The sequence below is a fragment of the Sceloporus undulatus genome, chromosome 1 (assembly GCF_019175285.1).
Source record: "Sceloporus undulatus isolate JIND9_A2432 ecotype Alabama chromosome 1, SceUnd_v1.1, whole genome shotgun sequence".
Classification (NCBI taxonomy): Eukaryota; Metazoa; Chordata; class Lepidosauria; order Squamata; family Phrynosomatidae; genus Sceloporus; species Sceloporus undulatus.
The window spans coordinates 350,216,932-350,235,172 of record NC_056522.1 but is presented as its reverse complement, the minus strand read 5'-3'; the positions used below and the strand labels follow the sequence as shown (position 1 = coordinate 350,235,172).

The window sequence follows — 18,241 nt, the reverse complement described above, 5'->3', positions numbered from 1 at the left end:
TACCTAAATTGCAGGGACTAGAACTAGCTGTAACACTCTGGAGAGAACTCTGTAATTCCTTTTGTGCTTTCTTCTGTTCTCAGAAATATGTATTATGGGAGCTGGTCTTCAGTATATTGGTGGTATTAGAACACATGTTTGAACATATTAAGTTCCTGAATTTATCCACATACAGTAGTTATATATCAGTCTGCTCTGACAGTTCCACTTTTACAATCATCAGGATGCAGGAAGTAGCTTTAGATTCCTCAAGTTACCCAGTCATGATATAATTTAATAATATTTACTTTTGATGAAACTGTGGGCTCTCTGTTGGTAAGAGAATCATAGTCAACACAACAGAAATGTTCAGTTTCTTTGGCCATGAGAAAGGCACTTATGTTGACAGTGAGGCAAAGCAGACGGGCCAAAAGGAGAGACCAGAGGCCGCTCCCACACCAGTCACTCTGGGGCTGTGGCAACCAATCAGTCTACTCCCAAATGGGCCACTGGCAGGAGCAGTTTTGCCATTCTTTTTTCTGGTGGCTTCAGGCTGCCTCAGTCGATATCAGAGCAGCTTCCAGCTGCTTTGGGGCATGCTCCTGAATACCACACCCCTGAAGCGGCCACCTTATTTAATCTGTCTCTCCTGGTCCTGTGGGGGTGGAAGTTGCATCTTTATATGCATGTGTGCATGCAGGTATACTCACAGATACAGACATAGAAACTACAGATAGGAGCTTTGAAATGACATGTGTCACACATGAGTGGTTCCAGGCAGATTATTTATTTATTTATTTATTTATTTAATAATAATAAAAAAATTTATTTGTATACTGTTTTTCCCTCGATCAAAAGGTTTACAGACTATAAAACTATTAAAAACATCTCATAAAAATAGATAAAAACAAGTAATGCAGTTATACAAATACAATCATTCATAGGGCAAGGCAGAGAATCGATGGCATCAAGAGCGCCCATTTATTTATTTATTTTATTTCTGTACTGTCTTCTTCTGCTTCCTGGAACTCAGGTTGGCTTGCAAATGTTAAAGCAAATACAGATAAGACCAAACTTCATACATTTAAACTGGCAATAGGATTAAAACACTTCTAGGCCTGCCTGGAAGAAGACAAGCCCTCCCTTCAGCCACCATCTTGAGGGAGAGAGAGGCAGGCTAGCTCCAAGAAGCCAAGTTCTCCCTCCAGTCCATCTCCCTTGGTCCAGGCCTCGGAGGGAGAGAAGAACTGCTGGACCTCATCCCCTTCCCCCCACCATTCCCTTCTCCTTTTGCGTCATGTCTTTTTAGATTGTAAGCCTGAGGGCAGGGAACCGTCTAATTAAATAGATTGTATGTACAGCGCTGTGTAAATTTACAGCGCTTTATAAATAAAGGTTAATAATAATAATAAATGTATAACTCTTTAAAACAAACTGCAACAAATATAGGCAACACAACACATTATTAGAGACCCTTTCCCCCTGAGCAAAGGCATGTCAAAACAAAAAATATTCATCTACTTATGAAAGCATTGTAAAGAAGGCACTAGTCTAGCCTCTCTAGAAGGGAACTTCCAAAATGTGGGAGCAGCCACTGGGAAGTCCTTGACTTATATTCCCACCAGATATATCATGGAGGGACTGGAGATGGGAAGAAGGGCCTCCTCTGAGGATTTCAAGTTGTGGACAGGGTCATATGAAAGAATATGGTGCTTCAGATAATTTGAACCCAATCCCTATAGGGTTTTATATGTCATAACCAGCACCTTGAATCATGCCTGGAAATAGAACTCTTGCAAGAAGACAGTTAGGCATTCTGTGTAACAAGCTCAGATCAGCAATCTGGAGTCTGAATACATCATTTTGGACTTGCTGAAGTTTCCAACTTCAGTTTCCAAAGGCAGGTCCATGAAGATGGTGTTACAGTAATTCAAATGAAATGTAATCACTGTCACTCTTTGAACCAGTTGAAGTTTCTGAACACTCTTCAAGGCACCCAGATATTCCATGTGTATGTTAAATAGCCTGGAGGACAGAACCAAGGCCTGAAGGTCAGCAGCCAAGGAGCAGAAAAGGTATTGCCTAGTGCCACCTTCTTGGGTTCACCCCTCCAAGAAGGAATTAAGCCACTGTAAAACAGTGCCTCCTGGTCCCATCCCATTAAGGCAGCGATGTCCAAATTCTGGCCCTCCAGGTGCTTTGGGACTTCAGCTCCCAGAAGCCTCAGCCACCTTGGCCAATGGTCTGGGATGCTGGGAGCTGAAGTTCAAAACACCTGGAAGGCCAGTTTGGACATCACTACATTAAGGCATCCTCAAAGGATATGATGGCCAGTGGTACTGAAAACCACTTGGAGGTTTTCCCAGAGCCAACAGGCATACCTGTAGCTGCTTTTCAGAACTGGGGGTAGCTTTGGTCTCTTTGGTGGACCTATCCTGGGAACTGGATACAGGTCTGTGTTTTGTTTGGAGCAATAAATAGGTAACCTATTTACCTATTTACCTTAACAATGATATTATCAATAACTAAATGACTTCCATAATTCTGCTTTGAAATAATGACATAGATAGTTGTGTGAAAGTTTAATTTCAAATTATTTTTTGCTGCATTCCTTTCCAAAAAACCTGAAAGAATATTTTTCCTATAATATGTATCAAAATTTCCTAATGTAAAGAAAGGCCTTCACTATTAAATAATACAGATATTTTTCTCCTCACCCACCCACCCTTCCACAATGCCTGGCAGTGTCTTTATTTTCATATTATGGCCTTGTAAATAATTACTATGATCACCTACTTCCTGCTCTTAATAATTTCTGCTACCACCTTCACTTGCTTGTCAGATACATGTAAAAAACATACAATGGTAATATACAATAGTAGAACCTTGTACTCTTATAAAACATGTACTTCAGTACAATGTACAATCTCCTTTCCCCATACATTTTATATCTTATCTTTATATTTGGCTATTTCCAAAAGAAGATTTCTTTTTTGAACCTTTCAAACACAGTTCAGTGATTAGCTGGTTTTTAGCCAAACTGGAATAAGTAATCGTTCTCTTTCTCTTATCTGCTGCTGAAAAGAGGTTCCAGGTAATGTTTTTACTTTGATAATGCATATCCCATATTTCACCATCATCTTCATCACCACACAAAATTGTCTTGTCATTTTGCTGTCACTAAAAATGTATCCTTGATTCAACTAACAACTGACCTGTTCCCATACCATTTTCTGTACATATTTAGACAGGCAAAGTCAAACACTCCAAGAGATTTTCTTTTCCTCTGATGAATTTGACAGGTTTTAAAAAATAATTTTTTAAAATATTGAACACATAAAATAAAAAGAACTAGCATGTGAAATTCATTCATTTCTTAGGGATCTTATCATAATGGTGTTCTTTTGAGGATTTTCCCCATTATAGTGCTAATTAATTTAAACTCCTGCTGCACACTGTTATTTAGAAGGTAGATAGAGAAAACTTGTGTCCAGGGTAAAAATAATAAAATCTATATCAATAACATGCAGGTACTTTAATTTGTCTATGTATTGTTACATATATAGTACTATCTGTGCTTTAGTTTCATGTAGGAAGGATTTTTTTTAATTAATAGGGCATGTGTGTGCAACCTGTTTTATAGTTTTTTGTGGGTTTTTCGGGCTATGCATGTTCTAGCAGAGTTTCTTTCTGACTTTTCGCCAGCATCTGTGGCTGGAGATGCCAGCCACAGATGCTGGCGAAACGTCAGAAAGAAACTCTGCTAGAACATGGTCACATAGCCCGAAAAACCCACAAAAAACTATGGATGCCGGCCATGAAAGCCTTTGACTTTACAACCTGCTTTAACATTAGACCCAATAGACTGGATGTAGGTGTTTGTGAAATGTAACATATCGTTAAAATTCCATGTAAAATTTTTGTCATATTGAGTATCCTTAATTAGTATTCTTATATTTGTACAATAATAAATGCAATTAATTTTAAGGTGGTGTAGGGCCTGGATCACATAATCATCTCCTAAACCTAACCCTTTGTCAACTCTACTGCAGCAGACTAACATGAATCCTTTTTTACAACTTAGAAATTTTCATAATTTTCCCTATTCAAAGACACAACACTCAATCCTTATACAAGAATTTCTTCATAAGTAATGTTGTGCATCACCTGTGAATTATATATTAATTTTGACTATGGCGTATCAGTTTCTGAATCATTAATCGTTGGACATTGTAAGAGGGGGGGAAATGGATTCCCATAATTTATGTGAAGAAATTTCACATGTACAACATTGCTTTCACCTCTTCCAAACTACTTCTCAGAAACATATACTAATACTCAAAACTCATTTGAAAGTATATTTGTATTTCACGTTTGAAAGTGTATTTGCCTATAGTGACAATATGCTGCAAGAATATACTAATACTCCAAACATGCTTGACAGTATGTTTGAAAGTATGTCTGTTTATAGTGACAATACATTGCAAGAATATGTTAAATTCTAGTATAGTTGTGAATACACACAACCGCATACACTGAGACACTATTGCAGTACAATTTAGAATCATGCTTTGAAAAGAACAAAGAAACTCAGTGGAGTACATCAGACATAGTACATATTGTTTTAGTAACTTTCCAGCTCCTTTTTTTTGTGCCTGTTTATACAAAAGTTTGCAGAGATAGCTGCTATTCTTAGAAATCGGAATGCTAATAGATTAAAAAATCTATTCTAATTTAAAATGCTCAAGACAACTGATAGCATATTTTAATACTACCAAGACATGCCAGCAGTATGTAGTAATGATAACTAGAAATAATTTTGATGAACTGGTTGGAAAAAACAACAGTGAACATTAAGGTTAAACTAGATCATCTTTCTTTATCTTTACACACGCGTGATTTGTAATAATAAAATTGTGTGCAGATCCTAACATTCACTTGCGTTACTTATTTCTAAAATCACATTTAATTCCTTTTAATCAGTTTTAATACATCCGTAGTCTTCTACAGTATTGTCTTCGGTAGACTTTTCTTACCATGGAATAGATGTTGTTCAGGAAAATAGCTCCTGTTAAAAGGGGGGGGGTCTATAAGAAGCCAGATTGCAAAAAATAAAAAAAATAAAAAAAATAAAAAAAAGGCAGCAACTTGCATATGCTACAGTAAGAGTAACACAGTCCATGAAACAGCAAACAGGGAAAGACTGAAACGCTGGGGACACCTTGGGGTGGTTGGCATTCCCCTATGCTGGCAGAAACACAAATGGGAAACCACACAGAGCATCCAGAAGCTAATAGGGCAGAACCCAAAAGGCATAAACCCTTTGGAGAGAGGCCATGAAGCCTTTTATTTATAGTCACAACCTTACTCTTACAGTACTTACAAACAAACAAACAGTGCTTATCTGATCCTGTGTCCTTAAATGAGGAGCCTGTCCATAGTCTGTTTGGTCTTTCAGATGACTTTAAAGAATGTACTAGTTGTCAAGATTTACTAATTAATTACTAGCAAATTACTACAGTAGTGAAATGAAGCCACACTCCAGTTAATGTGTATTGCTTCCTGGTTTCATGGAAGCAGCTGGGTTTGGGGAAATCCACTCTGCTCAGAAAACTTGATTTTTAGTTTGCTAGAATTTTTCATAAAGTTAAGTGTGAATGAAAGAAGAAACATGTAAATGCTCATCTTCCCATCTGTCCTGTTAAGTGAGATGCAAATCTACATCCCAGTTTGGAGATATGGTTGTTATTTATTACTTGGACTAATCAAATGAGAAATTCTCAAATCCCCTTCCCCAAATCTCTAGAAGTTAAATAAGTGAAAAGAAATTAATCTTAATTCAAGAAATAACAATCCACTATTTTCACTCCTATCCTTTACCACAATCTATGAGACAGTAATTATTGATGAATGGAGGAAATCATAAAACTTGAACCATTTTTAAACAAGAATAATGAGATCTACTATGAAAGTAACTGTCCTATTGCACATGCTAATTTGTTAAAAATTAACAGTTACAGTAAATTTATTAATGCTGAAATAGGCCTGATTCTCCACTCCTATTTCCTAGATGATTATCCTTGCCACTTGTCCACTAATCTGGATTTTGTTTACAGTACCATGGCCACCTTCTGGCCTTCAGAGTGCTCAGATTATGATATGCCGAGTTAACATCATCACTTCATTTAAGCATTTTTAAGGCTTGGAATCTCAGGATAATTATATGGGAAATGAATGTGTTATTTATTATATGTATTCCTGGATATACAAATATATACAGTCACCTTAGGGAGAAACACAGGTATGTTGATGTCTGGGTGCTTGTTTTCATCTCATTACATTGCACTGCATGTAAGACACCCTACATTTATTGCATTACACTGCAAGGTCATTGGAATGTTACATTTTGGTAAGGACTGAAACTTTATCTCTTGGCATCTCTTTAATAGGCTTTGTAATAGTTAATACCGAGAAGAACATTACCCTTTTTAAACAATATAATTTAGTTATATATCTGGCAATCCTGCCTTGGGTCTCCCCTGGGAGAAAGGCAGCAAATAAATAAATAAATATGGCATTATACAGATATTTCATAAAGGCTTTCCCCCACTTTCCAAGTATAAAAATATAGCCCCAAAATACCTCAGGCATCATTTGGAGTCAGGAAAGCATATTCATTCCAAGTGTTTAGCCATTTGAGGCTGCAGTCCTATGGACTTTACTTGGAGTGGAGGCCCTTGGAGTGCTTGGGGCTGACATGGTTGAAGAATGAATGTTAGTATTCAAAAAGGGGTCCTGATCCCTAAGTGCATATGCAGTGTTTGGTTTTTTTTTAATGGCCGTGGGTTTGTGAGGTCCCCCAGATTGCATTCAGTTTTAGGAGGAGTCTTTGGGGTCACATTCTGGCAATGAGTGGGATCATTGGTGAGGGCCCAAAATGGCAAGAAACAGACAGAGACATCTTTAAGATACCAGCACTTAGCTGGCAAGGCACTCCTGGACTCTCTATTGAAGGCCTACGGAGTGGCAATAAGTGCAGCAAAGCATTCGTTCTATGCTGCACGTATTGCGTCCGCGGAGTCGCGTCCGGCAGAGCTGCTCAGGGTAGTGAGGGAGCTTACTCAGCTGCCTCCCTCCCTGAACCCTATTTTGAAGCCATCTAAAGCCTGCTGTGACGAGTTTAACAACTTCTTCACAGATAAAATCTCTCAGATAAGGGGTGATCTCAATGCCAGTATTTCTTCAGAACCTAGGGTAGAGACGTCCAGAGCTTCCATGGACCCTGTTATACTGGATCATTTTCGGTCTGTGAGTACCGAGGAAGTGGACAATATTCTTCGAAGCGTTAGGAAGACGACATGCTCTCTCGATCCCTGTCCTTCATGGCTGGCAGCTCAGGGGGGTACGTCTGTAACTACTGTGTTGCGCCGTATAATTAATTCATCTTTCGGGGAAGGGTGGTTTCCATCCAGCCTAAAATCTGCAGTTGTAAAACCATTGCTAAAAAAGCCCTCCCTAGATCCCCTGATTCGGAATAACTATCAGCCTGTTGATTGAGAGAGCGGTTGCCGTCCAGCTTCAAGGAATCTTGGATGAAACGGATTTTCTTGACCCATTTCAAATTGGCTTCCGGGCAGGCTATGGAGTGGAGACTGCCATGGTCGCCTTAGTCGCTGATCTCTGTCTGGGCATGGACAGGGGAAGCGTGTCCCTGTTAGTACTTTTGGACATCTCAGTGGCTTTCGATACCATTGACCATGGTATCCTTCTGGAACGCCTGAGGGAGTTGGGTATCGGGGGCACTGCACTCCAGTGGTTCCGTTCCTACCTCTCGGGCAGATTCCAGATGGTGCAGCTGGAGGACTGTTGTTCCGATAAGAGGGCACTTACATCTGGCATTCCTCAAGGAGCAATCTTGTCCCCCCCCCCCCCCATGCTATTTAACATTTACATGAAACCGCTGGGAGAGATCATCCGGAGACATGGGGCGCGGTGTTATCAGTACGCTGATGACACCCAAATATATTTCTCTGTTTCTCCAACTGATGCAGTGACTAGGGGTGGCATCTCTCCTCTAAATGCCTGCTTAGAGTCGGTAATGGGCTGGATGAGGGAAAACAGACTCAGTCTGAATCCAGAGAAAACGGAAGTACTCGTGATAGGCTCCCCGGGCCCGGGGAAGGAAATTTGTCCACGCTTCTGGACTCGTCGCTCCACCTGACTTCTCAGGTGGATGCGATGGTCAGGAGCACCTGTTACCAGCTTCGGCTGATACGCCAGCTGCGACCCTACCTGGGTCGGTGGTACATGCTCTGGTAACCTCTCGGTTGGATTTCTGTAATGTGCTCTACATGGGGCAACCCTTGTACCAAACCCGGAAGCTCCAATTAGTACAGAATATGACAGCTAGGTTGGTCACTGGATGCTCCAGGACTAGCCATATAACACCTATCCTGCAAGATCTACATTGGCTGCCTATTCGCTTCCGGGCGCAATACAAGGTGTTGGTTATTACCTATAAAGCCCTATATGGCTTGGGCCCAGGGTACTTGGAGGACCGCCTCTCCCCATATAATCCGCCCCGCACTCTCAGATCGGTCGGGAAGCATTTGTTGAGGGTTCCTAAGACGAGATATATCTCGTCCTCACAAAGGGCATTTTCTACCTCGGCCCCGCAAATCTGGAACTCCCTTCCTGTCACCTCCCTAGATCTTTTTAGGAAGAAACTTAAGACCTTTCTTTTCCGACAAGCTTTCCCCCATGTGTCCTAATGTTATGCTGTTCTCCCCCTGATATACAAATGTTTTTATCCAGCTAGCTTTGTTTTTGTGGTTTTAATTATCTGTGTAAGTTTTATAGTTTGTAACTATTTTGTCGGTAATACGTGTTATGTCGGGATTTTATATTGTACACTATCACTTCTTGCTGTACACCGCTGTGATCTAATTTGGAATAGCGGTATATAAATAATAATTATTATTATTGTTATTATTATATAGGCAGGCTTTTGGTAACTGAGGAACTGTACAGACCACCTCTTTTAGCGCCATATCGGGGCCACAGCAAGTACATGCAGCTGATCTGGTCTCACTTTTCCACAGAGCAAAAAGTAGCCACAAAAAGAGGCTCCTTTCTGCACCGCAGAAAGGGCAGCATAGCTATATGCGGCACTAGAGAACGAAGTAGATGCCCTGGAATATCTTCTAATCGCTAGCCTTTCTTCCTCACTCTTGAAATGCCAGTCCATAAATTATCATGGAACTTTTGTAGACATTGGGGCGATGCAGATGAGGCTAAAGGAGCGGCCAGAGGCTACTCCCACCCTGATTGCTCTGGGACTGCAGCAACCAAAGACTGTAGTCCTGTGGGTGCCCACCACTATGCTCCTCAACAGGCTGTAAAAAGGAATGGTAAGAAACCACTCCTTTTGTGGCTGGTTTTGGGCCGTGATCTGGAGGTGTGTGTCATGTGCACGCCCTGCCCCCAGATCGGCCCAACAGCAGCCCTTTCGGGCCATCTGTCTGAGGCCATTGTAGACTATAGCTGCAATCCTGTACACAATGGAATTTACTTCTAAGTAAACATATATAAGATTTTACTATGATACTAAATATAGTCCTGATGTGGAACAATTTTATCTGGCAAAGTAAGAAGACAATCCTATCTTACTCTCCAAATATTGTGCTTCTTTGCCCCTGATATATTTCTTTGTGCCCTGAATCATGTCATCAAAGCAGGTATGTTTAGCAGAGATTAGGTAAATTTCTGGGATCTCTTCTCCATCACCATAAGCTTGGTGACAGCATGCAGACTGAATCCTCATCCAAAAGGCTTCTAAGCCTGAGAAAAAGTCATGGTCACTTGTCATCAGATAGTCATCCTTCTCCATATTGCAGCTTCATACATTGCCATTGGTCTCAGGCATTATTATGTAGTACAGTAAGGGGTGGTGATGCTTGCCATCTGTCTGTTTATTCCTAGCCTGTGCTTCTCAAAATGTCTTAATTCTGTGGTTCTTTCTTTAAAATCTTGGAAAATGATGTCTTAATGTATTTTAAATGAGAAAGTACATATCTATAATGTGTGTATTATAAGAAACAGCTATTTTTTCCTGAAAGGATTACTTAGTTGTTGAGTCTTAGGCCCAGTACAGACCACCGATTTGCAGTAGCCTGGGGCTAATTCTAGGGTTCTGTAGCATTTGGCATCCGCATGGTCTGGAACCCTAGAACGTATGGACGGTGCCATCTTTACGCGGTGTCGTCCATATGGGGCATGCATGCATAATGCAAGCATGGCACCACGTCTGCACCTCCGTGTGCCGCGCTTGCATCCAGGAAGTGTCACAGTGCGCCAGTGGCACTCTGATGACTTCGTTCCTACGTGCCAAGAAGAACCTGTTTTTTCCAGGGTTTTTTTGGTTTGGAGGGATGCCGCGTGATTTGAGTGCTGCCGTGTCCCTCCCGAGGAAAACTAGGCACCTCTAACCCACCCCTTTGAGGCGGTTTGGAAAGCCCCTTAGTTGTCTCTGAGTCAGAGAACTAACTAAGTAAATTACTGACAGTAGAACAAAGGTAGGAGAAAGCAAGGGATTTTTTTTTAAAAAAAGAGAGAGACCTGAGAGCTAGAAAGAACAAGACTCTATTTGCCAGGAAAGATATTTTGATGCTGAAAAAATGCTAACAGCCAAGATAAAAAATGTTAAAGAACACTGGAGTTATTAAGTTTATTTATATCTGTAACTGAATCAATACTTTCTATATTATGGAAATATAAAACATTAGCCAAAAGGAATATAATTGTAAAATTAAGTCCCCTTTTACAGGTATTTGTAATATTTAGTTGTTAACTGTTAATAGTTTTCTCTCTGCAGGTGACAGTTCAGATGTTGTTGTTTTAGTACTGAATGGGTGACGGACAACCTTTTCTTATTCACAGTTCTTTGTTTCAGACCACCAGTTAGTAGGGCATTGCCTCAGCCTGAAAAACTTCAGACAAATAACATTGGGAAAAAAAAGAGACCCATAGAGGTAAATAAAACTGCGACTCTTTGGATCATTTTAGCAAACCACATGGGGTTATAATGTATATCTCATTAAAGAGCATTTTAAACACATGTGTGAGACTCACCTTTGACAAGCAGGAAAAATAAAGGGTAAAGCAGATATCTTATATGTAATTTATGTTGTATCTATTTGAAAGGAGCTTCCAACAGCTCAGACAGATTGGCAGAATGACAAGACACTATGGAGCCAAAGCTGAGTAGTGGAGTGGGCTGAGTAGTGAAGTGGTGATGTAGATTATGGGACTCTTAATGTTTTAAGTCCTTATTTTTAAAATTCAAACGCATTTCATTTTTAAAGATAAATCCATGAAGTAGCCTCTATTCACAAGGCAGCTTTAAGACAATTATAAAACTATTTTCATAGGATCTAGTGCTGGAGCTGGTGTTTGGATATCGAGGTAAAGATGGCAGGAACAATGTGCACTATTTGAATGACGGTGCTGACATAATTTATCACACTGCATCTGTTGGGATTCTGTATAATGTGGCAACAGGTAGGAAACGGAAATATCTTTTAAAATACCAAAGTTTATTGTGCAGAAAATTATTAATATTTCTCTCCTGCACCAATAGTGATTTTTTTTCTGTTCCTCACCCCACCACATAAATAGTGTGATTTAAATATTATACCGTATTTTTTTTTCCTCTTTAGGCTCCCAGTCTTTTTACCAAGAACATAATGATGATATTTTGTGCCTCACTATCAATCAGCACCCCAAGTTTATCAACATTGTGGCAACTGGCCAAGTAGGTATGTTTGTATTTTATTAAAAAAGAAATTAATAGATGTGCATGAACTATTAGTCATGTGAATTCATGGATAGAAGAAAGCTTATTCTGCTTCTGTTTGTTTGAATGTTACTCAGTTACCTGTGCCAACTTTTTTCTTGTTAGCACTTAAAATTCTTTTAAAATATATCTGTGCTTTCAGAATGCCATTATTTTCATTGCAGCATTTATCAAAAGGATTTTTAAATTGTTAAGCCCCATGTTAAACACAGCCATGTTCTTTTTTTAAAAACTCCACACCTGCTGGAATGTGCACTATCATCTCCAACATGTATAGAACTAGTTAATAGGCAAAATGCCTATTACTATGGGATGAGAGAAGGCTCTGTTAGTTTGTATATGAGATAAAGGGAGGATATAGTTAACAGCAGGTGTATGTAGTCTGCAGATAGATACACCCACATGCTCCCTCTTAAAAGGTTGGGGGGAAACCTGATATTAACATAAGCTTTCAGCAGTTTCAAACCACTTTCTCAGATGCACCGGGGGGGCGGGATGACAGAGTATTAAAAATGAGACTACTTAAACTCCATCAATGAGCAACAGTTCTGGAGAATATTACTGTCCTGTCACAGGTTCTGAGTGACAGGTATTTACGTCCTTACAGACAGCCCCCTCCCAGCTATAAACAACTTCTTGCCTACAAAAAACATAACATGGCTGGAAATATAGGATAAGACCATGCTACAAATCCAGATGCTAACTCATTCCCACATTTTTCTGACAGCAGTGTCACATGTCCTAATAATGTCACCCACAACATCAGAGACACATTTACTTGTTTAGTTTAAAGTAGAGTTTAATGTTCAGGATCAGGTAGTAACAGATACTTTTTTTTTTAAAATAACATATTCCAAATACAAACATTTCACATCTTGTTGTACAGCAAAAAAATTCGAAATTCAACAATTTAGTGAAAATTCCGGTTATAAAGCTGTTTTTTTGAAGGTGGAATGTGGAAGGTCACCAAAAAGAAATATAACAAATCTATCTTTGGTTTAAATGGCAAGGCGTTGCACAAGCTCCTTCATCCAAAAATTAGTTTGACATGTAAGCGTTCCATCCCTCGGAGTGTAGTGGAGTCTCCCTCCTTGGAGGTCTTCAAACAGAGGCTGGATGGCCATCTGTCAGGGATGCTTTGATTGTGATTTTCTGCATGGCAGGGGGTTGGACTGGATGGCCCTTGCGGTCTCTTCCAACTCTATGATTCTATGATCCATGCAGAGTTCCCTATAATTTGTCATCCAATGAAATAAATCAGTCTTCTTCCAAATAGTATATTAATAGATTTTCTCGCACAATTTAAATGAATGTTTACTCTGTTTGCACGAATAAGATTTCTATCTGAATGCAAGAACATATCCAGAAATCGATCTGTGCTATGAGCTTAACAACTGAGATCTTGCATTGCACGTGCAGAGTGTAACATCCCACTTGTGGTTTTGCACTCTCCTGCCTATCTATGGCTGTTGTCAGCCTGTGTGTCAGGGGTGCCCCTATGGACATTTACTGACCCAGTGAGGGAGAGGAGTGGAAAGGCAACTCAGGAGAGAGTAAGAATCAATTACAACAAGAAGAGAAATGAGGGTCCTCTACTGGATTAATTAAAAGGAATAGTGCCTTTGTTTCCTTTCCTCTGGCAGCCAGGGCTGGCTACTTCTTTGCTGCCTGAGCCACCTTCCCTCCTCCCTACCCAGCTGGATCAGTAAATAGTAACATCAAAACCATGGTTTAGCATTACAAAATGTGTACTAACTCACCATAACTGATAGGTTGTCTTTTTGCACATCCTCGTTATTCCCAGTTGTGGAAAAAGGAAAGGTATCACCAAGGTAACTTTGTTTTGCATACAGCTGAGAATTCCATGAAACTAACGTTTGTGCAGTTTTCAACTGACCAACACATAATTCATGAAAATGCATCACTATGTTTACTCTGCATCTCCAAAAAGTACTGTCTACATATGGACAGTTAGCTTTATTTTCGATCTACTTACCACAGAATTGATACTATAAAATGAATCTGAAATCAAAATTTGTACTTAATACCACATATATTTTTAGTTTCTTTCCTTCATTCTGGTTGTAATTGTTTTTCTGCTGCTTTTCCATTACAGGAGACTCAGCAGATATGTCAGGTAAGGGAAACAAAATTTTAACATATTGAGGTATAACTAGGTTTTTTGTAGTTATGTCCTGCTTTAGGTAGGTTAACTGAATATATTTATATACTTTTAAAAACCACACCATTAGCTCCTTAGCACTAAGCACAACATCCAGCAAATTATAAATATATAAGATTTCCTTGGGGTGAAATACTAAAAACTTTCATTTTAATAATTTTTAACTTTATTTTATTGTACTCACCTTTGTTTTAATAGGTGAGTTCTAATCCAGATTTATATTTGCATACCTATAAGTTCATTCCATTTCTGGAAAATTATTGGGGCTGACAACAACTATTTCTTTTCTAAATGAATATTATTTTCAATGTAGATATTCACTGAAGAGGCCTTGGTGACTGAGTTAATCATTAAATCATTTTCCATATTTTTGTATTGTTGTCATACTGTTTTTATCAGTCATCCAAAATAATTATCAGTAGGAACAAATTCATTTTGTGCAGTATCATTTTGTTTCTATTGAAACATAATCTTAGCAAAACATGTTTCCCAGGAGTAATTTTGCATTTCCGTTACCATTCCACATCAATCAGTAGTCATCTTTTGTCGTTGTCTATGTGACATGCAATTGAAAATGCTAATGTATATTCTTGCTTAAATAGAGCAATTGTTTGTCATGTCTTATTCTACTGGTCTAGTGCTCTACCACATAAATAAGGACAGTTAGTGTTTTTTTTCCTGGGGCAAGTAGTCAGGACAGACTCTTTTTGGACTCTGTAGTGTATGGTTTATTTATTGCCACAGTCCAGGACAGTATTCTAGCCACTTAAAACCATTAACTCAATTCTGTATATATAATTCACCTGTGGTATTAGAAGCAACTAGAAAGGATATGGAGCTTCTGATAGCAGACTAGCCAAGCTGTCCAGGAGTTGAAGAGTATTAAGAGGTTTTATTCAGCATGAGCTTTCATAGGTAGCAGTCCACTTAATCAGATGCATAAAATGAAAGCTTATGCAAAATAGTTTTGTTAGTCTTTATGGTGCCACTAGACCAGTGATCGCCAAACTTTGGTCCTCTAGATGTTTTAGACTTTAGCTCCCACAATTCCTGACTATGGGCCAAGGTAACTGGGGCTTCTGGGAACTGAAGTCCAAAACACATGGAGGATAAACGTTTGGGAATCACTGCACTAGACCCTTCATTGTTTTTGTTGCACTGAACAATACAGGTACTGCCCCCTCAAAATTTAGACAGCACTGTCAATGAAGAATACTACCAAGATCCCCAGTTCATATTTAACAGTCTTTCTGTTTATAATGTTCCCTGCCTAAAGACTTAGGAGCTGTCTACTGAAACTTAAAATCTATTCAACTCATTTTTTTTTATTTTTTTTGCAAAGCAGTATCCTTGATTAAATTTATCCTGCCTAGATACTTTGTTCCATTGTCATTACACAAATGTAAGTGTGCATATATGTGTGGTTTTAGATGAAGAGTTATAAAGATGTATAAAATAATGAAATTTTAACATTTGTGTTTTTAGTGAAAGGGAGAACTTAGTGGAACTAAGAAAATGTAGGCTTTGCTGACAGGTATAAGTTTCCTGGAATATGATCATATTTACAAAGAATTTTGTGTTGAATAATGCTCTCCTTAACAATTTAAGTTTCAGAAGACAAGATGAAAACACTGAAGATTCTTTTTACTAAAAAGAACAAAAACCCTAAAATCAACCTGATGTTTTAAGTGTTTAAAATGCTGTAAGCTTTTACTAGTAAAATAAAATCTTGATTTTCTTTTATTAATTCAGCTACAGCACCTTGTATTCATGTGTGGGATGCAATGAACAAACAAACACTGTCTGTTTTGAGATGCTACCATTCAAAAGGAGTTTGTTCAGTTGGATTTAGTGCCACTGGCAAGCTTCTTCTCTCTGTGGGGCTGGATCCTGAACATACCATTACCATTTGGAAATGGCAAGAAGGTAGGAACATATTTTGTTTTTATAAAACATACCTACATTATTTATAGGTTTACCAAAAACAATCGCTAGAAAAGTAACAATTATAAGTATATAAATTAAATATATCATACGTTTTTATCACCAGTCTAATTGTCTATTCCAAGAGTGGGACCTTCAGGGCTTGCTTTTCAAAGTGTTCCATATAAAGGTTTGCTATCACAGGGCTCAGAGGGCTTCCCATGGCTACCCCATCTCTCTGTTCATAGAATCCATTTTCCCACTGGAAGTAGCTTGTGGTGAGGCAGTGGTGATGTCTTCCAGAAAAAATTGTCAGATAAGTGCCATGGTGTCCATTATGGGGACTTTGGTGAACAAGGAGACCACATCAAAGCTGATTAGTATGTCTCCGGGTTTAAGTTCCAGGTCGTTGATTTTTCCTGTGAAGTGAGCTGAGTCCTTGATGTAGTGTGGGGTTTGCTCTATATGGGTTTGTAATTGTGTGGCCAGAAACTTGGCCAAGTCATATGTGGGGGATCCAATAGAACTCACTATGGGTCGGAGTGGAATGGAATCCATGTGGATCTTGGGAAGCCCATAGAGTCTTGGTGGGAGAGCCTCAGATTTGTCGGGCAACAGCTGATAACCACCTTTGATGCTAACCCAGCAAAGCAGACTTTACCACAAAAATTATATAGAGTACTTTTATATAGAGCAGCAGTAGAAGTAATGTACAGGTTGGTAGGTGTTCATAGATCTACATCATGGCAGCATATGCAGTTTCTGAAGATACAAGAATTCCTCTCTCGGTTTACAGAATCAGAAGGGCATGATAATACAGAGGGGGAACGGTTCCAGAACTGCCCTCTGCATAAGGGAAATACCATGTATGGTGGACCCCCATTAAGAATAATGCACCCTTTACTTCTTCTGGGGCATGCCATGGCTTCTTCCGGGGCAGCTTTCAGTGTATGCTGAAAGCCACATATATCACACCAGTGTATCATGGGATCACTGTACTAGCCTACTTGACAGAGTTGTAAGGATACAGGATAATATATCTGAAAAGCCTTGAACTCTCAAAAGCACTGTATAATACCTTGTTGTTACTACTGCTTCTTTTGTTATTAACAAATGATTTTTAAAACCTGGCTTTCAAAATGTGTAACTTGTATTTTAGAAAGAAATGTATATAGCGATGGCAAACACTAATGTCACAACTGCTCTGGATTGGAAACTTCAGAACATTCTAATATAATTTGATTTTACTATTTACTGACCAATTTATGTATTTGTAACTTGAAATTAATTTTCCCCACTAGGTGCCAAAATTGCCAGCAGAGCCGGTCATAATCAACGTATTTTTGTAGCAGAATTCAGGCCTGATTCCGATACACAATTTGTTTCAGTGGGAGTAAAACATGTGAGATTTTGGACTCTTGCTGGAAGGGCACTTCTCAGTAAAAAAGGACAGACAAGTTCAATAGAAGATGCACGAATGCAGACCATGTTGTCAGTAGCATTTGGAGCGGTATGTAGTTGAACAGGATTTAAAATATTTAGTTGTATAAAAATTATTGTTTCTACCTTGTGTGTTTTAATTCCAGTTATTGTATATGTCTTTTCTACCTTAGACGCCAATCATTTGGTACCTGGGAGCATCCTAGGATGGCATGATTCTCCCTCTCTACCTTTGGAGAGGAAGATCTACCTATGATCTCCAATTTACTGATGCATAAATATCCACTCTCCTTGTCATTCCAGTAGGATATTTAAAAGCAGATATTCCAACTAAAAAAATTCCCCATAGAAACTCTACACTTCTAAAAAAAAAAAAAGGCAAAACACAAAGGCTTGTTTACATTGTATCTCATAATAATTTCTCCACAGAAGTCAGTGGTCCTTACCTATACTGCAGTATTCATTTATAGAGCTCTCTTAGTTCATTAACTCAAAAGATAATTTGAGAATTGTGTGCTGGTGTTAATGCCAACTCAGTGACACTTATACCAGTGGAAGGGTATTGCTGCCTCATTAAATTTGTGCTGCCAGATTGATGCCTGTCCAGCACTGGGCTTCACATTTTTTCACCAAGATTATCTAATAAGTCCAATACTGTGATCAGTGCCATTTGAAAGTCCCTAGGAGGCCAGGAAAACTAAGAAAGCTTCATGCTCTTATTTGTTTTCCAATGTATGTCATTTCTGTTCTAAAACAAGGGCAGAACTCAGACTAGAATAGTAGTTTGATCATTGTTTTTATATCAGGGTTCTTTTCTTTAAGAAGGAAATAAATGTATTGGTTGAGTTTTGAAATCAAATAAT

At 38.9% G+C, this 18,241-nt stretch overlaps 1 protein-coding gene across 18 annotated transcripts in view; it reads left to right on the top strand.

Moving 5' to 3' along the window:
- Positions 1-18,241, top strand: part of EML5 (EMAP like 5) — a 126,878-nt gene that overhangs the window by 98,561 nt on the left and 10,076 nt on the right. For 5 of the 18 annotated variants that reach the window (XM_042478596.1, XM_042478563.1, XM_042478536.1 and 2 more), the window contains 7 exons: positions 3,065-3,073; positions 10,931-11,009; positions 11,409-11,538; positions 11,697-11,795; positions 13,950-13,970; positions 15,768-15,941; positions 17,240-17,448. In XM_042478596.1, the coding sequence (XP_042334530.1) occupies positions 3,065-3,073; positions 10,931-11,009; positions 11,409-11,538; positions 11,697-11,795; positions 13,950-13,970; positions 15,768-15,941; positions 17,240-17,448 (721 nt within the window). Of the gene's footprint in view, positions 1-3,064; positions 3,074-10,917; positions 11,010-11,408; positions 11,540-11,696; positions 11,796-13,949; positions 13,971-15,767; positions 15,942-17,239; positions 17,449-18,241 lie in introns of those variants that run through there. The other 13 variants (XM_042478580.1, XM_042478573.1, XM_042478545.1 and 10 more) reach the window with 11 other exon arrangements.